This window comes from Thamnophis sirtalis, unplaced genomic scaffold, assembly GCF_051295495.1.
Source record: "Thamnophis sirtalis isolate CommonGarterSnake01/CBP01778 unplaced genomic scaffold, rThaSir2_p1.2 scaffold_1, whole genome shotgun sequence".
In the NCBI taxonomy this organism is placed as follows: Eukaryota; Metazoa; Chordata; class Lepidosauria; order Squamata; family Natricidae; genus Thamnophis; species Thamnophis sirtalis.
Genome location: NW_028261381.1, coordinates 121094005 through 121120346, shown reverse-complemented (window position 1 = coordinate 121120346; position 26342 = coordinate 121094005). Strand labels below are relative to the sequence as shown.

Below are 26342 nucleotides of genomic sequence, written 5' to 3'. Positions count from 1 at the left end.
GCAAATGATATTCTCTGCTGGAAAGCAGGACATGAAAATAAATGCATTCCAAAATAACAGCAACAATTCTATTCGTCTGTGCGATCCAGTCCTTCACGGCAGCGTCTTAAATTATCTCCCAGTTTTCTTCCTACAAAACTTAGCTGGGTGATGTTTTGCTTTCCATAAGGAACAGATTTATATTTCTGGCAACAGATGGAAACAATTTTGATTTTTTAACTGCTGAACCTGAAAGTTACGAAAACAGGAGAACACTTACTGGCTGCTTCTTTCTTCTTTACAGAAAGGGGAGAAGGGGGGCTTGAGGGGAGGCATGAGATCCTGGCTGCAACCTGACATCACTTCTGCCCTTGATAAGGCTGAACTGTTTGTCGGCAAATCTTTTAAACATCCATCTAAGACTGCAACTTGATAAAGACCTGAGCTGAATACTAGTCACATTTTTTCCCTTCCCCTCCCATCTCCCCCCCCCCATTTTAAATTCTCTTCGCTGATGGAAGTTCTGAGAATCTCAAAGTCTGCGACAATTTTCTAAACCTTTGGGTTGATATAATCAGCGCATTGCCTCACATTCAGCATACCTATGGTGGCTTCAAGTATACCCCTACCTAAGTAAGGAACCTCTTGCTCCCCGGCTGACAATTATTTGGGGTGTTTAGAATTCCAGATTAAAAATGTCAAGTACACCAACACCCCCCCCCAACTGTGCACAAATTCGCTGCAAAGTCACATGACTACATCTTCCCATATACAAAATAATCACAATGTTATTACTATTTTTATTTATTTATATTCCTCCTTTTATTCAGGGCTAAGGCACATTTTCAGTAGGATCAACTACGTGTTGATTTGAAAATAAAACCCACCGTGCTCAATAATTTCCAAGTAAAGGGTCCATAAACCTTCAGTTTGGCGCTCGTGTCCATAAGATTAATACAAACCTCGCTACGAGGCAGGTTTGGGGATCGGGTTTAAACATATACAGACGGTCAAGAAAACGTGCCAATAAGTAACGCTGAGAAACCTACATCCTTTCCAAGGCTTTTTTTTTTTAATTTTAGTTTGGTTTGGTTTCTGTATGTTCCTCAACATTAAAGAAGATCACACTTAACGTTCAGAAAATATTGTTATTTTCTATAATGGAGAAAATTGGACTCCTGTGAGTTAGATCTGTGGTTTTTAAGGATAGGATGCAAATTGGACTGACACCACTTTGCACTTTAACAATCGGATTTCGTCAGGATACAAGTTGTTTGTTTAACCCGACAGCTCCGTGCACCCCGTCGCATGCTTTACACACTCATTAAAACGATTATTCACGACCTGTCGAATGTTTTCGAGTTCATTCATAGAAAAGAGAGCCAGATAGGATCCAAGCAGACGCCGCCCTCTACTCTTCCCGCGATGTGCTACCATCTTTTTTCTTTTTCTTTTTTTTTTACGATTTAAAAATAAATAAATTATTAACTCGTATTAAATAGCGTTATTAAGTTGTGGTCATCGTCTGGCTTTATTTCCAGTACTCTGGGATTGTTGTTGTTGTGTTTCTCTCTCTCTCTCTAACTCAGATCCTTAAACTTTAGAAGTTGCATTCAGGGCTAAGAGCGAACATTTCAGGTTTACTCCTAAGGAAACCCTCCAGAACTTCTAGGGAATTTATTTCCAAAGAATGTGCCCCAAACTGATTTCCTATTTCCCCTGGGAGAATCCTACCAATAGCAATGACTTAGGGGGTTCAAGACTTTTCAGAAACAGGTTTTTGACAGTTCTTGGCTGGACCCCAAACAAACTTTCCTTTTCTCAACTTCTACAACCTTGGGCTGATGAGGTCAATACAAGAACATTGGGGAACTTACGCCAATAATAAACTCATCTATAGATCCACTGGTTTAAACTATTACACAAGAGCACAACGGGTGAGGGAGGGTGGGACTACCTGTCGTTCTGCCCTCCCCTCCAATCTCAGCTCCTCAATACGGAGGATTCCGATAATCCACATGCGAAACAGCTGTGCTGTTGGGCCACATTTATTTCCTCAATGCAAATCTTTGCTAAGGTAGTTGCAAAGGAACCCCCAAAAGAGACGTTAAGGCAGGGAAACTCTGCAAACCCCTAGTGTATACCGTTTCCCAACGTCGCAACCCCCCATCGAAGCCAGGGGGATTTATTCAGAGAGAGCCTGTTGTAAGATCGAGAGGCTCCGTGCACTAAGCGTTTGTGGTGCTTTTTCCAGCCCCTACTCCCCGCCTTTCTTCAAAAGAACCCTAGGAACAAAAGGACTGTTAGAAGCCGGTAAATCTGGGATTCTCCCTCTCTCCCTCCCCCCTCCTCTAGACGCCTGTTCTAACTGGGAAAGGAGTACAGAAAGATCGCCCGGGGGGCGGGGGGGACAACCGTACCATTCAAGAAAGTTTGTGATCCCGACGCTTTCCTTCCCCTTTCTGAAGGGAAGCGGTGTAACCGAAAGCCTTCGACTACAGGGTTGTCTTGCTGGAGACTCGCGCATGTCTGAAAACAGAGCGAGCGAGCGAGCAAGTACGTACTATACATGGTTTTCTGGCTTAAATCGTGGTTCCCCACCCCTTCCTGGATTATAAGGTTACCCAGCCATCGCTGTGTCAAAGTCACGGTAATAAAAGTAGGCTTTATATGTCCTCAAGATAACGATAAAGCGGAACTGACTTGGTCGCTGCGCTACAGCGGAAGCTTGATCTTCTGATATCTAGGATGGGGATTGGGCAGAGAAATAAAAGACTCAGGAACTCTTAGCGTCCCTGCTTGGATTGGGAAGGTGGGATGAGGTGGGGGCTTTTCTTGTCGGTGTGTTTGTTAAAAGTTCTCTTCAATTTTAATTTAAACCTTAATTAAGGTTATCTTAGATTTGAAGGAAAATATAAACAAATGCAAAAGTGCCGTGAGGAGGGGGTTTTCTTCTTCCTTCCTTCCTCCCTCCCTCCCTTCCTTCCTTCCCTCATTCAGATGAAATGCTGGAAGTCCACAGTCAGCAGGGGCTGCTTGAAAGGCCCATCCGCTGAGCTGCGAAGAACAGCTGGGCCAGGCCTATTTTTCGAGGCGCAGGCTCATCCCAGGTTCGTTGCAACCATTGAAATCAGTACACAAACCCAGCACGTGAACAGTCCGGATCGATCAGAAGGTAGCCAAATTCTTATTCTATTGTGGGCGATCGATTTTTGTCTCCCTGTCCAACCTATCGGGCCGACTGATCTGTAATTATTAGGATGGGGGCAGCCACGGGAGCGGGGCGGGGGGGGGGCGGGAGAAGAGAGAGAAAGGCAAGATGCTTTTTCTTTTCACCTGCCTGGAAATCCGGTTTACTGGCAAACGCAAAACGCAAACAGATCGAGAGATTTCCCTTCCGTTCCCACAACAGGAAGGTGAATTTCTGTCGCAATAAACGAAACAACGTGGAATAAACCGAAAAGATTTTTTTAAAACCCTTTTGCAAGAAAAGATATGCGGCTTTCTTTCTTTCTCTTTTTCTTCCGTTCCTAAAACCTAAATTATGCAATGGGAAAAACATACAGGTTTTGGTGGAAACTAGTTTCCTTCCTCCCCACACCCCCTTCCTTGCGGTATTAATTCAAAACCATCGAGGACGCTACTTTCAGCAACCCTAATCATTCCCATTTAAAGCCAAACAGATTTTTTTTCAATTCCCTTTCCCCGTTTCAATTCTCATTTCCACCCCCACGCGCAACCCTACCCGTTCGATCAACTTTTAAATAAAGTAAGTACAGCTAACTTTAAAGAGAGGTTGTTCTGATCTTTGTCCTCCCCGCAGCAGGTTGTTTAGAAAAAACAACCAATGCTGTAATGCTGAGAGAAAGGGGAACATAATTTTCTACTTTTCACAAACTCCACTTTCTACTTCATCGTCCAAAACATTGCTATTTATCTCCTTTTCCCAGCATTGTTTTTTCTACAAACTTCACGATGGAAACTGATTTGAATGATCACTCAAATGGCATCTTGGGGCCCTTTTTGCTTATATCTTATCCCGAATTCCGGAAAAACATCGAATTCCGGAAAAAGTTGAGAGAATCACTGGAGGCTTTTTTCTTTGATCTGAGTACAGATCGGGGGAAAAAGGGAAGAGGCCAACAAAGCAAGACAAATATTTTTTTTTCCTTCCCATCATCCAAGTACCTATGTATTTAAACCTGCCAAATTCTCACTAGATTCAAGTAATCAATTTCATTTGGCAGAAAAAATACTGCATTGGAGAGAGAGAGAGAGAGAGAGAGAGAGAGAGAGAGAGAGAGAGAGAGAGGAGGGAGGGAGGGAGGGAGGGAGGGAGGGAGGGAGGGAGGGAGAGAGAGAATGAATTATGCTAACATCTTTAAATTAAACATAACTTAGTTTAACATTGAACTAGGAGGGAGAGAGAGAGAAAGAAAGAGAGAAGAAAAGAAGCAAATAAAGAAAGAGAGAAAGAGAGAGAGAGAAAGAAAGAAAGAAAGAAAGAAAAAAGAAAGGAAAAAAAGAAAGAAAGAAAGAAAGAAAGAAAGAAAGAAAGAAAGAAAGAAAGAAAGAAAGAAAGAAAGAAAGAAGAGAGCTCTTTGCGTTGGTCCCCTAAATTAAGCCTCTCTGTTATCTTTCTGAGCAACGGGCATCATCCCGCCAAAGCATTCGAACAACTATTGATTGCTGGACTATTTGATTGATGGAATTCGTGTGGAAGTGAGATTGCAACCTATCAGGTGATAACTCTCAAAAGCTGAAATCCCCCAGAATCAAGTGAAGCATCCTAATAACTGAGCTGAAAATGTATTTGTCAGCTAAATTTATAAAGAGAGGAAGAGATGGAATTTCAAAAAGCTTTCCAAACTCCTGCTGAGTTAGCAAAAGGACGTTAGGGTGACAGGAAGAGGGTTGACGTGACTTGGGTGAACTCTTTGGGTCTCTGCCTTATACGCTAACCACTCAATTTTATTACTACTTTCTTTGCTTCTCTCCGTTTCTCTGCCCTTCTTGGAGCTTGTGCCCTGCTCCCTCGGGCCTGCCTTCCATTATTGTCCCTCTTTCGGCCTGCCGGAAGCTGGGCAGTTGCGGCGCCTGAGTTTATGCAACCTGTTCTCCCGTTGCTGCCATGGCAACGCAACACAAACCTCCCACCATGCTTTTTAAGGTCGCCTTTGCTTGTGGGAGGGCGCGGAAGTCGGCACCGTCTTACGGAGGGATCTCCGGGGAGACCAGGCTTTCTATGGGTCTGACTCCCTGAGAGCAGGGGGTTGGATCCAGGCGTCGTCCTGCTTAAAGAGAAGCCCCCGACAATGACACCTGTTTAACTTGTGCAATTCCTGCCGATGGGTTTCTTCTAAGAAATATTACTTCTGGGGCAACCCCTTGAATTTTCCTGTGGGAAGCATTTTAAGGGAGGGGAGGGGAAATACCTGCGACTAGATTTTGGATCCCGGTAAAGGAAGCGCTGGTAAATTTGCAACGCGCAATGCGTAAACGTAAAAAACGAGGGAGAAGGGAATTTTATATATTCATGCCTATATAGTATTCAAACTGTCTGCACCTCAAAAATTGAGGTTTACTGGTTTGGATATTAGGGAATACCTAATATCCAAGGAAGGGGTGGGTGGGATGGAGCCGTGGTCTCTTGCGCTTGACAAGAGCGCCCTCGCCTTGCGATTTATAAAACGGCAGCACCGCGTCGCTGGTCGGCGGAAACACAGGCGCGCACGGCGTGGCGGCACAGCGCTCCTTAGAAAGCAGAGACCCATTGAGTTCAACCACGTCTATTTCCAGGCAAATGCACAGAGGACCGCGGCTGGCTGAAGAGAGAAACCTGCGAATCACGACAGGCTGCCGTTCATTATAAGAAGCAGTGCGAACAATTGTTATTGTAAAAATGGAAGGAATAACTGTTATCTTAAATGCAAAGAGAGACTAAAGGAACGGGGGGGGGAAACCACCCCCGTGCATTTATTTCTTCCATCCTTTCTAGATTTTTTTTTCACGCTAAAGGTTCAGCCTCTGTCTATTCCCTGCAAGGGCCGATGAATCTCTCAGCACCTCATTACCGCCGGCTCTGATTGCATTTAGCAGACGTGTTACCTTTACTGCATTTGACTAACTCAAATTGGGATATTAACGATTAATTATTTTCCTGAGATTTCGAATTTGCAAGAGCAAGGGACATTTTAAACTCAAGGATGCAGAACAATTTGCAGAGCGGACTACAGTTAGATTTGCTTTTTCCTTATTCCCCCGTACTGACTAACTGGGGAAGGGGGATAGCAGTGGTTAATAAAACAAAAAATAAAGCATATATATAGGATAATCATTGGTCGGTATTTTGCTTTTTTTATATAGCCGTACATGATTGTAAATGTAGATGGATAGTGCTTCACAACCCACAATGCAAATATAGTCCTTCCTTGACTTTTATCTCTTTCAACATAATCCCGAATATTGTATCACAAATAGCGTTCAGTCTTTTAAAATAATATTCATGAAAAAAAATATGCAGGGTTGCAGTCTAAACCCCAGTCCCAAGTAGAAACAATAAATATCAGAGAACTCACCATTAAGCATAGATACATCTACATGCGGAAGAACTACTAATGCATTCACTATTCAAAAGTCAAATCCAAGTAATGGAGTTCAGGGTATATTAGAACAAGCAGTATATCAGTTCCTGGAACTTTCCAGTAAATAATTCGGTGCCTTTACTATGAAATGTTTTCTACTAAAACCAAGGGATTTTGCTGAAGAAAATACAGGTTGCTATCTAATCAATGGGATGCTTCTGTTCCCTCATTAAATATATCTACTCAAGTAAGCATGAATAAGTTTGCGACCTCATCTGATTTTTTAAGGGTTAAAACATAGATTAATTTTTTTTAAAAAAAAATCAAAATTCTGTTGATTTGCTGGCTAGTTTGCTATTCTTGAAATAAGATTCTACCTTTCTCCACCTTTCCTGCATTTTCTTAAGTAAATGCACTCCGGTCTGAAATCAGACGCATTTCGTGGGATTTTAGAACAATTATTCAACCCTCAAAACATGTACATAATATCTCAAAATGAGTTCCTTTTCATTTTGCATTCTAACACTTCTGAAGACAAAAAGGGAGGTTCTAAAGTATTTAAAGAGTGCTGAGCAGTGCAGAATTCGTTCAAATAACAAAAGGAGAAATATAGATGTACAACCCTTATTACAGCAAGGATTCCCCCTATAGAATCCTCCCCCCCCCTATTTGTGACCTTGGCCAATACATTAAACTGGCTTGAAAGTGCTTCTTTTGGACAAATCCAGATTTCTTCGATACATTTATCTAAACAAATTTGACAGAATAGAAATTGAAAGTCCCATGTCCCTTTTTAAAAAAAACCAAAACAAAACAAAAAACCAACAACTAGATTTTAGAAAAATGTTTTCTTCAGTTCTGTATCTCCCCCCCCCCCCGGTGTGCATCCAGCAAGACAACAGGAGAGGAAAGGAGATTTACTACCGACGGAAGAACCCATAAGTTAGCTTTGTGTAAAATTCTGGAAAGCAGGGCTAAAAAACAAAAACAAACAAAAACAAAAAAAAAACCAACGATCAACACTCACCCGGCTTGGAAAGAGGTGAAAAAGCGGAACGCTTGAAGCCGGCTGGTGTCTTCTGGTCCAGGTTGTTTCTTTGCGCCACAGGTCATTCTTCCCAGCCGTTTCACAAGGCAAACAAAAGATGTCTCGGCTTTTGGGTCCCCTTGGCTCTCTTGCCTGTTTGGCATGCTCAAATTCCTTCAAGCCTCCCGTTTCCTTGGGAGTTGGGATAGCGCTAGGTTAAGGGGGGAAACAGGGTAAGCATTAGCCCGACTCCTTAAGCAAGAAAGAGAAAAGAACTATTAAAAGAGGGAAAGGATAATAATAGCAATAATAATAACAACAATAATAATAATAGGAGGAGGAGGAGGAGAGGATGAAGAATTGCAAACGCTCCGAGGGCAGGTCCCCGCCAAGTTTGCGGATCGAAGGCAGGTTTTAACCTTTCCCTGGCAGGGGAGGAGGGCGCAGCAAGAGTTGATTTGGGAGTCTGTGTGAGCGTTGGGGGGGGAGGGGGCGATAAGACCTGTAAGGCGGAAGCCACCCACTGATCATTTCCCCCTTTGCCCTGGGGAGGAGAGGGTAGTGCGGTGTCTAATTTAAAGTTCACCTACCCCAGCCACTGGCTTGCTGCGATCTTCCGGCAGGATTTGGTTTCGCCTTCCTGGAGGGTCCCCTTCCTTTGCAGACAGGTTTGGTGTTTTCTCCCCCCCCCCCTCGGTTGAGGTAGAAAATCGCAGGAACGCCGCCCTCCGGACAGGGTCACCCCCAAGCCAGCCAAAAAGAGCTGTAAGGCGCAGTCAGGAGGACCTACGAAACCTCTCCTGATCTTCACCTTCACCTTCACCTTTCACTAACTCAGAGCCACTTTCCGACGCGGAGATCTAGATCACAAAGCGACCGCCACGCCATCCTGCGCAAGTCCTGAGCTCCCTCCCCCCACCAAGGACCTGGACTGAGTGGGCCTCCTTGCGGGAGCATAGCTGGCGGGAATCAGCTTTGTCATTTCTCCGCCTCGCTCCTTTTCTTTCCTCCAAGTTACCTTGCCCAAGGCCGATCTGTCTTCAAGGGCGGAAGAGAGAGGTTTGCCCAGGACCATCGACTGCAAAAGTATGCGGGGTGAGGTGGGGGGGGGGGAGAAAGAAAGAGCATACATTCATATGCAAATAGGTCTATGAAGATGGGAAGTTCATTAAAAAAAAAAGAAGAACCCGGGGGTGAGGTGAGGTGGGAGAGAGAATGCCAGGTGTTCTGGTCTGGTTCATATAATAAAACGGATGAGGCTGGGGATAGAACTGAAGGCCCAAAACGACTTCGGGATTTAGAGGACAAGGCCAGGTAAATCCCACTGGATGGAGAAGTGGGCTCAATTCATCCAGACCTAGCAATAAAAATCACGGGAAGAAAAAATATATAAAAAAAGGAAGACCTAGACAGCCTGGAAACAGTACCCTCGGGATTGAACAAAGGCACCCAGTTCTCATTTTAAAATAAAGCATGGGGGGGGGGGTCTTTGGACGGGTTAAATTGTTTGATAGCTTAAGGTTCCCAGATTTAACTAAGCACTTTTATTATTTCAAAGGATACCAAAAGATCAAGTCCCAGACAAGCACCCCACTTTAAGACTGCAAAGGCCAAACCACCCAGCCTTTCTACCAGTTGAGCTCAACAGCATCCCACCCTCTAAAAAAGAATTCCTCTTTTTCTAAAGCACCATTTCTCCCCCTCTTAGTACTCATTTACCAGAGAGTAAGCTCTGTTAAGTCTAATAGCCTTACTCTGAGAATCATGTTGACTTATACTCTAATCAGGCTCTTCAAAGTCAACTTCTTAATGGGCCGCTCTTTCAAAATATCTGCACATCGTTTATGATAGAGAGAACCTGCAAATGTACTATTTCTTGGGACAGGCTGACTAGTTACTGACTGGTAACTTCCGAACAGTTTTAAATTTAACCCAAACAATTAATTTAAATATTCGAATGGTGGGGGGGGAAGAGGGAGAGAACAAGGAGATCATTTTAAAAAGCTACATCTATTAGGTTATCTGCATGACACGGCCATAGTAGTAACAAATTATGGTGGAAGTAATTACATGGGGAGATATTCAAGGGATATATTGGTAGCATTTATTCAGAGTCATCTCTAGAGGAAAAACAAAAGGTTTAGTAGTTTGGTTGAGAGTTGAAGGTAGATAGGTGTAAAAGAAAGTTTGTGAAAAGAGTTTGAGGAGAGAAAGCTGATTGTTTTCACAACCAATACAGAAAAGACACAGCCTAACTCCTTCCTTCCTTCCTTCCTTCCTTCCTTCTTTCCTTCATTCCTGCCCTCCCTCCCTCGATGGCATTTGAAAAAGTACTTTGCAACTACAATAGAAATAATAATGAGATAGGTAGATGCAACAGTTACGATTCCTTCTTGTCGGCTGGGACAACCGCCCGCATCCTATGAGAATGTTTTAAAAAAGGAAGAAGAAAAAGAAATGACACCTGAATGATTTAATCCACAGCAACCCGTTTCACAAAGCGGCATCTGAACAACAAGCGCCTGTTTACACCTTCAAGATGAAATGCGTGCGGAGAAACACACCATCGCCCCACCTTTTTTCTCAGCCATGATTATCCACCAAGTTTACCTAATTAATGCTTATTAACCAACGGGGGGATTCCCCCCTCCCATGTCTTTGATTAGGCTTGCAATTATTGAACCAATCTGGCTTCTACATACCAAGTCCCCCCACCCTTTCCAGACCTATGTCTATACTCACATATTTACACATACGATTTGGAGCTCACCCATTATAATTCTAACCCCCACCCCCAAAAAACACCTATGAACTAGCAGGATTAACCCATGCTGTTGGATTTCCCACAATATACAATTCAGGACAAGAGTTAGATAACAACACACCAGGTACTTTGTCAACTGGACCACCAGACCCTTCTGTTGATTCCTCTCGCTTCAGCAAGTGATGTCAGTCTAAGACTTTATCCTGGAATATAGATTCAGATATAGACCAGATAATTCTATAGATATTCGATATAAAATCTGTAGGCTATGAAGTCTATAGGGGAAAAAATACCAATAGAACTTTATGTTTTTAGTTTTGTTTGTTTGTTTGTTTGTTTGGTAGATTCTTTAACTTTTTTCCTTAAAAATAAATAAATAAAAAATTACCAGGTGCGCATTAGATTGTCCAGCTTTGCAAAATTAACCTAATCTAGTTCTAACAGCGGTTGCAGGAGACCTGGATATTGGCTTTTACAATTGTTGCTATTGTGTAGTCGGCTCATCTTCTTGAGAAAGTTAAGAAAACTTTGGATCTTCTCAGTTGCCTCCATCTCTCTTTTCTTCCCGATTTATTATGATAAGAACTTCGAATTCTCAACCTCCCTCAACGCCACCTTTTCGCTTCTTAATGATGATATCCATCTTCTTGCATTTGCTCTTATCACTCGCCTAGCCAAACTTCTGTCCCTTTTGTGCCCTTCTCACTCCTTCCTTTTTTCCTGGGCGGGTGGAAGTCTCCTTTTTAAAGCATTTGGCGATAGCATCTCCAGGAAAGAGACTATTTTTCTTCCCCCGCAGTGAGAAGGGAGCCCGTTTATTGCTTTAGCCCGGGACATTTTGCGGACTACACAATTGCAACAAATGAAGAACTTGTTCTCCGCGGACTCTCTGCGGGATGCAATTAGCCGGGGGTTGGGGCGGGGGGGGGGGGGGACTTGAGTCCTTGCACAAATTCTGCAGTGGTTTGCAAGAACGAGTGCCCTCCTTCCCGAAATTGTCCTTAAAACCGGATGTTTCTTTTCCCCTCTCCGCTCGTGTGGCCACAAAACAAACTCTCAAAAGCAGCATTTCCCCCCAGTCTTTTCCAACCAGCAATTGCGTTTGGGTTTTAAGATCTCCGAAGAAGCTGAAGTCTGTCTCTTTCATCGCAGAAATTGGTGCCATTCGTAAGGACTAAAACGTTCAATTCTGCAGAGTCTGTGACATCATTTCAATATTGCTTTCCTCCCCTTCCCCCTTCCTTCTAACAAATCTTTGTACACATCGTTACATCGAGAGAGGGGGGGGAGGAATGAAAAAAGGAAAGAAAAAAAGAAAGAACGAAAGAAAGAAAGAAAGAAAGAAGAAAGAAAGAAAGAAAGAAAGAAAGAAAGAAAGAAAGAAAGAAAGAAGAAAGAAAGAAACCAAATATCCCCTTTAAAAAAGCATATATCTAGGAGACTTTTAAAAAAAATAGCATCAAGTATACAGTCGTTTGGAATTTAGAAACGGAATAACAAGAACTGCTTATGTCTATAACTGTACAGACACAACATTCATACAGTTCACACCTCTACACTCACAAAGGGCCAGAAGGTTTGCTTCGCATCCAAAAGCTCAAGAGAGAACCCAGACCTAAGCAGCTAGGCCCTGCCGAGTTCAGATGGCTTTATTTATGGGCAAGGCTAGGATTGCAAGGTCTCGATAAAGTCACCGAGGTTTGCTTTCGCAGTAAAGTGCGGCTCAAATGCGTGAGGCTTTGAACGACAGCAGCTAGGTTGGCGTTCAAATGGTCCTTAATAACACCTCGATGCGGCTAGCCCATGCGCGGAAAACTGCTTGTAGTTAAAACCAGGAGCTTTGCCAAGCAGCCCAACGAAAACGCCAACCTCATGATAGCACAAAAACGCCGCGGTTTTGTGGCTGCCCCTGCAAACTGGTTTTATTGAAAACTTAGCAGCATTTTACTGATTCATAACTTGCAAACAGAAAGAGAAGAGGCATGCTGTATTTCTTTCCTGCCTGGAAATTCTGCCTGGAGCCATTGGTTCTTTGGCCAATACTACAAAAGCAGCAGGGGCTGGAGGGAAATTCGGCCCTAAGGTTTCAGCTTTAGCTTTTTTACAGTTTGAAGAACCTTTTGGGTATTAAAACGCCTGGATAAAAGAGACAAAAGCATTATGGAATATATATGAATTTAGCCTATTTTTTTATTTCTGTGTGTTCATAGTAAACATTTTTTTTGTAAGTGACAAACACGGGCATATGACCACAGTATCACAATCAAGTTTTTTTTTAAGACGACATTAACAATCACTCAAATTTATGCGGCATTTGCGCAACACAAGTTACATATTTGCAAGGTTTACCTATAAGTACAATAGGTATTAACATTTCACTACATTTAAAAAAAATAAAGGTGACCTGTTAGTGACCACATACATCTAAATATACACAACACAAACTGAAGGCAATTCATGATTTTCTGTCCCCTCGGATTCACTGAAATGGGCAGTGCTGCAAAACTGAAATTATATCATTCTGATGTATGATATTCCATATTTTAAAGAAAAGAAAACATTTCGCATACTGAGTGCATTTTCTAAAAACCCAATCTTTGGTCTAAAAGTAAACAAAAAGGAGGAAAAAATAAAGAGAGGGGAAATAGCTCTTTTTTTAAAAAAAAAGTGGAGGACAAAAGAATCCATGGTTAAAACGCAATTCTTGAACTTCTCTGCCAAATTGCTTTGCATCTTATACAAATGACCATTTGCATCATGGGATTTATCCATTTTGTATTTTTATTCCCACGATCTGCATCCACCAACATATTCATGGTAACTTATAATACTGCAAACATGGAAAATCTAGCAGCCCGGCATTTCTTACCGGAATCAAAATGGCCAAAAGCATTTCAGATATACATCCTTATGAGATTTTAATATTAATACTCCCTTCCTTTTCCCCAAATGCATTGTCTACGAGGTATTCTTCCCATCTTGCTGACTCGCCTCCCTGGTCTGGAATCATAAACAACCCTTTAAAAAAAATGAACAAACGTACAGAAAATGGGGGAGAGGGGAAAACTTAATAAAAAATACCTGGACTCTTTTTTTTTCCTGGGTGAGTTTTTGTTTTTATTTTGTTTTCCTTTCTGTTTTGTTCTTTTTATAGTCTCGCTCTCGTGCTCTTTCTCGCTCGCGCTCTCTCTCGCTCGCTCGCTCGCTCTCCTTTCACTATCATTTACAACGCAAAGGTGTGTAAAATGTTCACTTACAGTCTTGGCTCCCCTGGAGGTTAATGTATTAACGGGTTGGAGGAAGACCCCTGATTTTGATGTGTGAAATAATCAGAAAGTCCCCCCGACAATCCTGTGGTGAAACTCGGCAAGGAGGGTCTTAAGGACTCGCACGGGAGCGTGGAGGGTGCCTGAGGCGAAGTGGAGGAAGAGGCGGCCCGGCCCGTCATGGAAGAGCTGCTCTGCGAAGTCATGGAAGGGTGAGGGACGTGGGGGAAAAAGTAACTGGTCTGGCCGGCCGCCAGGAGGTTGACGGAGCAGGGGTTGAGGGAATAGGTGCCCGAACACGGCACTGACAAGCCGCAGGGCACCGAGGCGGCCAGGGCCGCCGCCGTGAGATGGTGAGTGGCGTAGGGCAGCTCGCCGTTGACCAGCCTGTCTACGCTCAGGCCGTTGGAGGCGGAGAAGGAGTGGTTGTTCCCCAAGGAGTTCTGGGTCAGGACTGAGCTGTAGGGCATGGGGTGGCTGGGGTAAGCCGACGTGCTCCCGTTGTAGCTCAGCGTACTGCTGGCCCGCGGATGATGCAGCGACAGGAAGGGAGACATGGGCCAGTACAAGGAGCCCGCCCGGTCCATGAAGGTCAGGCCGGTGGAGGTCAGGCGGGCGCCCCGCTTAAAGGCCAGCTTGGCCCGGGAAGTGGTGGAGCGTCGCCGGAGCTTGCCGGTGGTGCCCCCGATGAAGACGTCGTCGCTGGACGGGTCCAACATCCAGTAGTTGCCTTTGCCCGGGTCGTCGTAGTGCCGCGGCACTTTAACGAAGCACTTATTGAGCGACAGGTTGTGGCGGATGGAGTTCTGCCAGCCCTGCTTGTTCTCCCGGTAGTAGGGAAAGTTTTTCATGATGAACTCGTAGATGCCGTTGAGGGTGAGGCGCTTCTCGGGGCTCTGACGGATGGCCATCATGATCAGCGCGTTGTAGCTGAAGGGCGGCTTCTCGTACTTGCCGTTCTTCTTCTCGCCCTCCTTTCCGCCGCCGCCATCGGCCCCTTCCTTGGCCCCTTCCGACACCCCTTTCTTTTCCTCGGACGGCCCTTTCTCCTTGTCGTCCAGCTCGGCGGCTGAGCCGGCTTCCCCTTTGCCGGCCAAGAGGTCCCCTTTGGCTATCTCCAGGGGGGCCGAGGGGGCCGGCGCCCCGGCGGCCGCGGCCGCCCCCACCCCGGGGGGCTGCAGTAGAAGCTGGCTCTTTTCTTCCTCCTCGTCGTCCTCCGCTGGGGTGGCTCTCTGAGGCTGCGGCGTCTGTGCTGGGTGGTGGTGGTGATGGTGGTGGTGGTGATGGTGGTGGTGTGGGTGATGGTTATTGTGGTGGTGAGGATGGTGCTGCTGGTGGCTGTGGTTGTTGTCGCTCTGGACGGCTTCGGGCACCAGGCTATTGATGCTGAAGGACGACTTGGGCAGCATTTTCACTTCCTTCCTATCGCCCATGTCCAACATCACACTCTAGGCAGGAGGGGAAAGTCGCAGAGCCGGGAGGAAGGCGAGGCAACGGGCGCGGCGAGGTCCGTCCTGGAGGGCGAAGCGCCGGGCGGCAGTGAGGCGGCGGGAGCGGCTGGACACTTGCACACCCACCAGGTCCAGAGCTTTGCAAGGCATGTAGCAAGGACCGGGAGAGCCCGTACAGGGGATGGAAAAGACCAACTGGCTCCTAGCAAGGGAGCCGGAGCCAAAGCCACGGGAGGGGGGGGGGTGAGGAAAGGGGGGGGTGGCAAATGGTTCAAAAAGGGTTTTTCCCCCCAAAGGGCACGAAAATATGACTGCGCCCCTCCTTCCAAAAAAAAAGAGGCTCCCCAAGTCCTTCTGTCCAAACTACTTCATGGTGACTGGAACCCCCCTATTCCACCCGAGCAAGGGAGGGGGGGAAAATCAGCTGCCGGGCTGAGCCTGAGAAGCAGCAGAGACGGCTTTAGCTACAATTAATTCCCGAGCTACAGACACACATTAGGGCTGTAAAAAAATTTTTGGTTTAACCTTTCTCACCAGCCGTCCAATCAAATAGCCCGGCGTGCAGGGACGTCTCGCTTCCGGACGCCCAATCAGCGCGGGCTTTTCTCCGCCTCTTCCCCTTCGCTTTTTCCTAGACCTCCTTTCTTTCGACAGCCCTACCGGAGGGCGCAAGGATACCAATGGGAGAGGCGCATCACCGCGGCAGGTTACCTTATACCCGCCTCTTCCTTCTTTTCTCTTTCCTGGCGACACCCCTCCCCCACCCCCCGTCATGCCACTCTCCAGTGAAAACCATATATCTATATCTATATATGTATATAGGGTATGGCTGGAGGCACGGATGTATGCCTTGCAACGCCCATAGACACGTCTCCTGTTTCTGCTTGTGGGTGTAACCCCCGTTTTTTTGCTGCCCGGGGGGGGGGGAATGTGAGGAGGATTGAGGAAATGGAGGTTGAAGGAGGGGGGGGGGGGAGAGGCACTACTTTGCGGAACCAGTCGCGCCGCGCCGTCCCGCCGAGGCCCAACTTCCGCGGCCTCTCCCGCCTCGGCTCCCGTGGCCCCTCGTGGGCTGACTTCTTGAAAGGAAAGCGGCCGAGGGGGAATCGACCAGCCTTCCTTGGGATGCGACGCACCTCACCTCAAGAGAGAGGGAGGGTGCCTGTCCCGGGTCGGCGGGCGTGGACTCGAGGCTGGCGGGCTTTTGGCAATGGAGCTTAACAGCAAGGCCGGGGAGCTTCCGGACGCTTCTCTCGAGTGCGGCCTGGGGGATCGGGCTCGTCCCTTTGGCCCCCGGGGTGGGGAGGGGCTGGGGGAGAAGGCCGTAAATAAAACAATAAACGATTTGCAGGTAAATCTTTCTTCGCCCGCTTCCCTCAGGTCTGTAATCGGGTCCCTCGTGGTGCGGCGAGGCCCTTCCTCCCGTCTGGCAGAGCGACGCCGGGCGGGCCCGCTTGATTCCAAAGGAAAGACCGGCGAGGCTCCATCCGGACGAATCGTGACTTCCCTTTGCAAAGGCTCGCTTGGACTTTCCCTTTTCGCGGGGAAAAGGGCTTTCGGCGCAGGCGGAGGCTTCCCGTCGACTGGGAAGCGGGACTCGTTTCAAGAGAGAAAACGGGCGGAGTAGCTGCTAGCGGGCTTCAGGCGTTTGTTTTTATTCTAAATGCCGAAAGATAGAAGGCTGCTTCCTTTTTATTTTTCCCTTTTTAGGAGAACCGACTCTTATTTATTTCAATCTTGTTCGTAAACATTCGCCTAGATTTACACTATTATTCATACATCGGTGCTTAAATGTTCTGAGAGCCTCTCTTTTGCCTCTTTTACGCTCGGAATTGACTGGTTTGCTTTTGCTTGTAGGTTTATTCTCCCTGTGGGAGGATGCCGGGAGGCGGTAAAAGGTCGGTTGGATAAAAGAACCAACTGCTTTTGTCGTCCAGTCCCTCGCCGTGTTTTTGTTTTGTTTTGTTTTAAGTTAATGCGGATGGAAAAACGCGGGCTTGCCACGGCGAGGGGTTTCCTTGAGAAGGGAATTAATCATCCGGATCAAATCCTCTCCCTTCCACCTGAGCGAGAGGCGCAGCCTTTTGCCAGAGAAAGGAAGCCCAAATCCAGAGAGCAAAGTGTCCCCGGGGGTGGGCGTGGGTGGGTGTGTATTGCTGGGGAAGGGGGAGGAGGGCAGTGGAATATCCGGATCAAAGTTAAAGCGAAGCTGTCATCACTTTATCCATATCAGCACATCAATACGTTCAGAGCGTAGAAAGCATCGAGTTTGAGCTGCAGAAGGATGCCGGTTTTCAGGACAGAACAGAGACCTGTTTTATTATTTATTAACGCTAAAGGTTCACCAAAGAAAAATAAAAACTATCGGGGAATAACCTGAACCTTGTGAGATAATCTGTGCAGGAGGAAGGGATGAACTAAAAAAGAAGGATGTGTAACTACAACCATTCCCTTTAAAGTAAGCAGTAAGAAACTGCATTTAAAAAGGATGCTTTAAAGTGATTTAATGCACGAACAAATATTATCTCTCCCCTCCCATCTGAGATTTCATCATTCTTCAAGGACTTGCTGCTTGCCTGTATTAAAATGGTGTAAAGTTTGGAAGTGTGAAAGATAAATCGCATATTGTCATTGTTATTTTTGTTTTTGGTATTATTGGAAGTTGGGACATGTGAGATTTTTTTTAAAGAAAGCTTCCCCTAAATCTCTTTTTCTCCTCAAAATTCTGGGGGAAGAAGATAGCTTAGGTAAACATTTACTGATGTGGAGCAACCATACTATATGATATGCAGGAAGGAAAGTGTTGATTAACACAGAAGGGGGAAAAAGCGAAATTAGCTGATTGCATGCTCATAAGTGCAAGCTGTCATTGAACTGCTTTTAAAATAGACACAGCTGGGTGTTTGTGTTGCAAAAATTCTTGTGTTTTTGCTAATACTGAAATAAGCATGATTTTGTATACCAAACATTTTCGGATCATTAAAATTTGTAATCTGCTCTGGTTGTGAAACACAAAGAGAAGCAACCGATTCCTTTGGCTGCCACATTTGCTGATATGATATTAACTCAATCAGGTCTTGACAATTGGGTCCATTGTAAACCGTCTCAGGTTTTTTTAAAAAAAAATCTATTTAATATATACAAGGTCCAATATGAGTGTAGTATGTTAACATGGAATTTACCTCCCTCTAAAAATGTTTTATTCTGCAACAAACTGAAGAAGATTTGCATTTACTATTATCATTGATATCCTTTGTTGAAAATGAAAATCTTATGAAGTGTTCTTTTACATTTTTGGGGGATCTGGTATGAAAATGAAAAAAGGATAGATCTTCGGTGGCAAATAATAGGAATAAGTAAATTAATATTCTACTCCCAGGATCCTGTGATCAAAGCTGGGAAAGCTATACTTCCTTCCTCCTAAACTTAGATATTAAATTGATATATTGCACATTTGAAATTGCCTGAGTCTTAGCCCAGTGTGAAACAAAGACTAAAATGTTGCCGATCTCAACCATTGAGACAGAATTGCAGAATGGCACTCTAGATCCAGCACCAAACTCAATGAAAAGTTCATCTACATACAGGAAGAATACAGCTTGGAAAGAAATTTGCATTAGAAGCAGTTCAGAAGATCGTCGTCTCTCTGCCATCCCATGCCCACCTCCCATGAAGGCTGAGATTGCCATTTCCAGACTGTTTATTTTTTCAAGGGCAGCGTCTGGTCACTCAAGGATGTCTCCCCCCTCCCTAAAGGCTCACTTAAAAATAACAAAACAAACCCGATGGGAAAGTTCTGGTCACAGGTGCACTGTTAATCACTCACATTTAGAGTCTTTGGTTTGCACGCCTTCTCCCCCCCACCACACACACACATTTCATTCATTTTCATGAACCCAAGTGGCCCAGCCACTCTTCTTCAACCAATTCAGACCAGTTTGGAGGACAGAATGGTTAAAACCAGGAGTAATTACCACGGTATTAGGATGCTGCAGGCCGGGGGAGGGGACACTTTTGGGCAAAATCAAACTTGAGCACTTTCAGTTCACATTAGTTTTCCTGCAAACATTAATTTCTCCTGCAATTTTTTGTTATTAAGATCAACGGACTTCTGGAGAATTTTGTCAATTCCCATGCTATGCCAGAGAACACAAAAATTGAGATGATGTGCAAGTTTTTCTTTTCTTTTTGGTCCTACAGCAAAGATGAGCAAGTATAAATATTTGTCTGAAACGTTTAGACAATGTAAACCATTCCACACCCCAATCATTTTAGAAGGGGGAGTCTTAGGATAATTAGAATGAACACTTGATTTGGGCTTCCTTAAAGCAGTAGTTTTCCACCAACCTAAGAATCAGCTTCCGAAAGATTTTGGAGTAACTCCAAAAGGTGAATTTTGGAGGTGAATAATCTGGAGAAGATGAATCTAGCAGGCAAAGAAAACATGAAAGAGGAAAAAGCCCTGTTGTCTGCTTGGGAGACTTCAATTCTTGGGAGACTTTAATTCACCAATTGTCCACTTTTGTTCTGAGTAATATGTGGCCTGGAAAACAATTTGTTGCTCCCATTTTAGGCTTGTGAAGGTGGGAAGAGAAGCCCATTTTCCCATTCAGGAGCCATGGATACTTGAAAATATCATGCCATGATCTCAACGCCTTCTGGAGATGCCCAGAATGGCCTGGGTACCAACCTGAAATTAGCCTTCAATAGTCATCTTTCCACAAACAAAACTACTTAGTCCAAGCCAAGCTCCTGCTCTTCTGGTGCTCAAGGTGAGGGGTAGGTGAGCCACAAGGCTGATGAAGACTCCAAAACTGAGGAGAAGGCCACTTTGTAACTTGTGAGGAAAGAGGGTGCCTTTTGTCTACTGTAGCAGCAGTGGATAGTCTCAGCTGTGGGTTAGCAGAATCACTTTTGCCGGGGACTGGACTGCCCCATGGAAGCACATCCATTTGGAAAATCTTGCCTGCTTTCCTTCTAGATAGTGGCCAGCTGCGTAGAGGAAATAATCTGGCTGTGAGTATTAACCATGACAGATCAAATTTAAAAAGTGGAGAAGAGGAAGAGAAAAAATGTAACCTTTTCCCTAACTTAATGCTGCCCATACAAGGGCTACAAATCCCATCAGTCTCAACTAATGGGCCCATATTGGCTGAAGCTGGTACCAGTTGTTCTTCAACACAACTGGATGGCACCAAGTGGACAAAGACCACAGGGGATGTTTCTAATTTGCAAAGAAAGGCTGGGGACCAATAAAAGTAGGGAGGGGGAGAGAAGGCAGACCTCCCTCACCCCCAGTTTTCAAAGGGGTCTCCTGACAACTCTAGCCAACCCCGGTGTCATCCTGAGCAGCTGGGAATGGCGATAACATTTAGCGATTAGAAGTTTCTCTCTTTAGCGTGTTGTAGCTTTCTTCTCCGGGTTTTGGTTACAGGTTCTACCATTAGGTTGGCGAGAACAGTAGTGAACTAAACTTCCCAGTAAGAGGTCTTCACACCAGGGAAGTGTGACTTTGCCGCAGCAGCCCTGCCTCGTCACTCATTAGGAAGCCGCAGGTTGTCAGCGGCTTCTCCTCTTGGCGCGCACACGGGTGCGCGCGTTCACACACACAAACTGAAACTAAACGAAGGAGCACATGATTAAAAGACAAGCGTCTACGGGGCCTGTCATTTCAGCATCTTTCCATCATAACATTGTGGCACAGGGAAATTTGCTTGAAACCCTTGGAAAAAAAAAATCGATGGAAGCGGGGGCCTGAGGGGGGGAGGGCTTTCCATTTGAGCGAATTGCTGGCTCCGGATTGCCTTCTGCTGAAGAGGAAGAAGAGATGCTGGCAAAAACCAGGGGTCTCCAGGGGACTTCTTGGAAACCCCTGGAGGCATCACGGACTTCTCTTGGAGCAGGTAGGTGGGCATGGAGAAGAGACTGGGAAGAGGGGGCTTAATACGTCCTGAATTGAACCACTTAGGGTAGAGGATAGAACAACCTACCGAGCCCAATCTCCCTCCAGCAGGTGTCGGAGAACTATCCCCCCCACCCCAAGCTGTAACTGTCTGGGACACTCCGTTCCCCGTGACTAATGTTTGTTGGCAAGACTAAGGAAGAGGAGGAGGCGACGCTGGAAGCGTCCGGACTCTTACGATCAAAACATTCTTTTGGGGTGCAAACCTTCAAACAAGTCAAGGCTAGATCAGCGTTCTGTGTTTTCTGGGCTATGCAGTCCCACATCACGCACACACACACCCTCCCGCCCAAGAGTTAAATGCTCAGTTCCGCGAGAAACGCACGGGGTTGCCGTAGAGGAGGCGCAATTCTCTGAGGCCCGCTTGGGAATCTTTGGAGAAGTTGGGCAGAGTTATCTCAAGGGTGGTACGACGGTCTGCTTCGGACGCCCGTCTTGTATGCTGTGAGCTTGGAAGGAAAACCCCACTGGGCTTCTCGCCAAGAAACAGCAGCCTTCTCCCTTGGCCGAGCTCGCCCGTTTGGCCTCTCGAAACAGGTTGCAAGCTTTCCACTTACACAAGTCTCTTTTCAGAGGGAGAGAAAGAGAGAGAAAAGAAGTGCAAGTGGGATGCGTTGAAGAGAGACTGAGCAACAGCCCTGGGTTCGCACTGAAGCTTTCAAGGCACTGAACTGAAAAGTGTGTGAATCGTGAATTATTGGCCGCGGGGTGGGGGGTGGGGGGCTACTAATCGGGAAAAAAGTAGAAGATCTGAAAGCTCGTTTCTTTCTTGCCTTTGGGTGAATTAGGGGAAGGGGATACAGTGAGGGAGGGGGAGGAGGAGAAAAGGAGACAGACGGCCGCAGACAGCTTGTTTCCAGCCACGAAACTAAGAGGGACGCATCCCATAAACTCTTCCGACTTTTAGCTACCCTCGAAGGGCTGCGAGTTAAGTTTTAGCGCTCTAAAAATAACGGGAAGCGTCACAGTGTTACTACTTCGCCCCCAGGGCTGCGCTGCGAAGTCGCAGCGTTTGCCGTGCAAGGGAGAGAGGTTGGCGTCCAGGGATTTGGTGGTTGTTGAAATCGGAAAGCCACAACTACCAGTTTAAGAAACAAATGCCCAGCATTGTAGCCTTGTTGGAAAACAATCTTCTAGATAAAATGAGGTTGGGACGGAAGGGCAGCGAAAGTGCCTATAAGAGGGGTGGTGTGTCTGTCTGTCTGTGTGTGTGTCTGTGTGTGTCTCTCTCTCTCTGTGTGTGTGTGTTTAAGATAAGAAAGAAAAGCCCTGTGTGAATCTCCCCCCCCCCCCATATTTCAACATAACAAAAAAAGAACTTTTCCCTACTACCATCTTGGTGGATGATAGAAAAAACCTTGCTTAAGGTATCGCTTTGGTTTGTTTGACGGGCTTTAAGGCAGGTGCTGGGATTAAGTCAGGAAATAAAACTATCTCTCTCCTGTTGCCGGCGCCTATTGCCAAAGATTGCCCAAAAAGGATGCCAACGTTTGCCAGCAGATGTGCTAGGTTGAATCCTTCACACAATTGATCCGTGTGCCATGGAAAGGCAGCTCCTGGCAAAAATTAACTATTCCAGTGGATGAAAAGAGGCAACTTTTAAAAATAGAAATCACCCTGGACTGGAAGGGAGGGAAAGGTGTAGTAACCTGAAAGTAAATTCCACTGGGGCGACTTGCAGAGTCTACACAGCCTACATAGAGTGACCAGTAGAGTGGGTTTATTTCTCCGTAGTAGACTATAAAAAACGTGGTAAAACGTGTCTAAGTAGTTATTTCTGCACAAGGGAAAGTTTTTAAAGTTCATGTTTAACTCATGGGTGTTTATAATGGTTGAAATAGGAAATGGCTAATCTGGGTTATTTTTCTCTTAATACAATTTAGACAATCAAGATAGATTTCTTTGGGCTCCACAATACTTCAACTGAGCATAGCCCTGAACATAGATTTTTAGGGCAAATAACAGTACGCGTTTTTCTTCACCTTTCCTATCTCTTGTCTATGGATGTTCTCAGTCATCCAGGTCATGGTTGTCCCAAAGGTGCTTTTTTCAAGAGGCAGCTGGACTTTCTTGTTTTTTCTTTGAAGACGTTTTGCTTTTCATCCAAGAAACTGAAGAACTAGGATGAGAAGCGAAACGTCTTCAAAGAAAAAAAAAAGCAAGACCAGTTACCTCTTGAAAAAAACACTTTGGAGTTTCCTATCTCTTCTTCATAGATGATAGAGAAAATTAACCCAAAGCCAAGGTCTCCTGGATTTATTGGGAAACGCCTCACTCTTTTTCTCAATCACTGAGGCTATAATTAATTTTTTATGGCTGGGTTTGGTGGAGAGATAGTAAATTCTCCCGATTCGCGCATCCAAATCAAACAGCACAGAGAGCTTCACTACTCGCCTAAAATCCGCCCGGATTTCAATCAAGGAATGGCAAGCGTCCCATTTCTCTCCCTCCTTTTTTCTCCTGCAAAACATTTGCAAAAACCGGTGGCTGCAGACCCCGCTTTATCCCAGGACCTCCCTTGTCTCCGCAGGCCAAAAAGTAAGGTGCTCAGACGCGTGAACGCTCGTCTTGATTTACTTCCCAGCGCTGTTCTCTAGCGTCACCAAGATTGTTGCTTTTGCTTTACCAAAGAGAAACCGAATCCCCTTTTTGTGGGACGTGAAACCGAAGTTTTGAAGCCACCAAATTCTGCCCTTCTCCCCCCCATCAAAAGGCGAAGTGAAGGCCAACAACAGGCCGCCTTAGTCTTCTTTGCTTCATTTCTGCCTTTAATTCTAGGGCAGCAGTATGAATTTAGTTCAAAAAGACCAAGCTGGAATCGCGGGGACCGAGGGGAAAGGAGGCTTAACTTTACAACAGGGCGGGTTCCCCCCCCCCCCACTCTCTCCGGGCCTGGTTGCGTGACTCTGGCTTTCACTTGGTTGGGTCTCCGTCGGGTGGGAAAAAAGATTCTGGGGAGGTACAGACGTCAAGGAGTTCAAAGAGTTGGAATGGCCCTTCAGAGCCTGGAAAGACCTCCTGGGAAGGTTGGGGTTTGCTTTCGGCTTAGCCGTCCTCCCTAGGACATCCGTTGGACCTCTCCGTTCTCATTGACTTCAATGGAGGAATCTGCGTTGGTTGCCTTTTAGAACCGTAAACAATACAACAAAAATTGGTAAAGAGGGAGGAGGGGGGCAAGCGAGCGAAAGAAAAGACCGCTCTGCCCCCCCACTCCAGGGTTCCCTTCTTGTTTAGCCCTCCCGCTGGTGAGAAGGGGTGTCTAAACTTTTTTTTTTTTTGCAGGCCTCACCCCCCCCCCCATCCCTCCCGCCTCTCTTTTCTCTTATCCCACCTGCTACCCAGCGTTGGATCGTTATGGGTCGCTCTTTCGGGCAACCAAGGCTAACGTTAACTCGAGAGTGTTCCAGAGCCCTTTTGTGTATTTGGATTTCTTTTAGCACGGCAATTATAGTAACAGATTTTTCTCCTCTGTAAACACAAACGGGGGCTGGGGGTGGAGGAGGAGGAAACTCCTCCATCATGTTTTTGATTACTATTTTTGAAATCACGGTACAAAACAGCGAACTGAGCCATTGCATTATTTTGTAACCCGAGGAACACTAAGCAAATCAAAGTATCCTCCCGGGGGCTTCTCTCTCTCTCTCTTTCTCTCCCCCTCCCTCCCTCCCTCCCTCGTGCGCGCGTCTTGTGTTGATAAATCGCCGGGATCCTTCGCACTTCGGCTCTCCCCCCCTCCCTTTTCGGTCTTCAACTTTGGCTTCGGAGCGGTTTCCTGCGGAACTTTTAGATTAAGGGCCTTGTGGTGGCTTTTTTAAACCCTCCCGTACAATGTTTTAGCCAACCCGCAAATCACAGGCCTCTTGGAAAGCTTGCTGAAGTTAGAACCACTTTGCTCCACGGGCGCGAAATCTAACCCTATATATATAGAAATATCTGACTTCTTCTGCCGAAATAAATCGTTTACCAAAAAAAATAAAAATCTTTTCTCACTCGGGCGCATTTTGGTCCTCCTGTTTTGAGAGCTGGAGTCACAACAGGCAGAGCTGTCAAACCTTTGATATGGGCCAAACATTTCTAAAGGCGGGAACCCGATCCCCAGGCCTGGCATCTGCTTCTTAAGCGGCATTTTGGGGGTTAGCTGTGGCTTCTCTTACCTGACCGGCAGCTCAGACTTTTTATCGATCTGTTTCTTTACTAGAGGGTCGCTGGGTGTGCCCGCTCCGCCCCGCATCCCGCCTGCGACCAGAATGCTTTCACTTACGAGTGGTTCCAGTTACAACAAACGGAGGGGGGCAATTTAAAGCCCCTGAAAAAGTTAGAGACACACGGTTTGCAAAGAGCGTTGGCACTACTTTTCAAATATCTTCCCGCTAGCTCAGAAAGCTCTCAGGAGGACTAGGACCACCCCAGCTTTCTTTCTTTCTTTCTTTCTTTCTTTCTTTCTTTCTTTCTTTCTTTCTTTCTTTCTTTCTTTCTTTCTTTCTTTCTTTCTTTCTTTCTTTCTTTCTTTCTTTCTTTCATTTCCTTCCTTCCTTCCTTCCTTCCTTCCTTCCTTCCTTCCTTCCTTCCTTCCTTCCTTCCTTCCCTCCCTCCCTCCCTCCCTCCCTGAACTTGACATTGGACACCAAGAGATTTCTTTCTTTCTTTCTTTCTTTCTTTCTTTCTTTCTTTCTTTCTTTCTTTCTTTCTTTCTTTCTTTCTTTCTTTCTTTCTTTCTTTCTTTCTCTCTTTCCTTCTTTCCTTCCTTCTTTCTTTCTTTTTCCCTCTCCCTTCCCCCCCTCTCCCTTTCTCCCTCCCCAGGACATTGGGAACCAAGAGGCCTCTTTCTTTCTTTCTTTCTTTCTTTCTTTCTTTCTTTCTTTCTTTTTTTCTTTCTTTCTTCTTTCTTTCTTCTTTCTTCTTCCTTCCTTCCTTCCTTTCCTTCCTTCTTTTTTTTAAAAAACCTTCCTGCTTGCTGCTTAGAAATAATTCTTCCCATTTTTAAAAGCTACATTAAACAAAGAGTATTGTCCAAGTAGCCCACAAAGAGTAGGACTAAACGAAACTTCCAGTCAGAAGCAGTGAGTGTACCTCTAAGTATGTAATCCTTCTCCCCAGTATGCTGTTTCTTTAGAGAACTTGGGTCTGGCTGCTTTGTGACTTAATATCAGCCAAAACCAGCAGAATTTTGGCTTTTACTTTTCAATCTCTTAGACGCGTGTGTGTAAGAGAGTGCGCCCGGGGGAGGGGGAGAGGGATATTCCCCTCCCCGAAACCTGCAAAGGTGGGAAGGAAAGCTATCCCCTCCAGTCACCCGTCTACGAGAGATC

At 45.7% G+C, this 26342-nt stretch overlaps 1 protein-coding gene and 2 long non-coding RNA genes across 6 annotated transcripts in view; 1 reads left to right on the top strand and 2 right to left on the bottom strand.

The window, feature by feature from the left end:
• The window catches only part of LOC148049714 (uncharacterized), a 70184-nt gene that overhangs the window by 32367 nt on the left and 11475 nt on the right, over positions 1-26342 (bottom strand). For 3 of the 4 annotated variants that reach the window (XR_015698049.1, XR_015698068.1, XR_015698060.1), the window contains exon 3: positions 7591-7801. This is a non-coding gene — a long non-coding RNA (uncharacterized LOC148049714). Of the gene's footprint in view, positions 1-7590; positions 7802-8180; positions 8283-26342 lie in introns of those variants that run through there. The other variant, XR_015698062.1, reaches the window with a different exon arrangement.
• Positions 12516-15190, bottom strand: FOXG1 (forkhead box G1). Its single transcript, XM_014059583.2, has one exon. The coding sequence runs from the start codon at positions 15060-15062 to the stop codon at positions 13632-13634; it is 1431 nt and encodes a 476-aa protein (XP_013915058.1). The 5' UTR covers positions 15063-15190; the 3' UTR covers positions 12516-13631.
• Positions 15724-17708, top strand: LOC106543540 (uncharacterized). The gene is made up of 2 exons (XR_001313157.2): positions 15724-15777; positions 16452-17708. It is a non-coding gene; the product is annotated as an uncharacterized LOC106543540 (long non-coding RNA).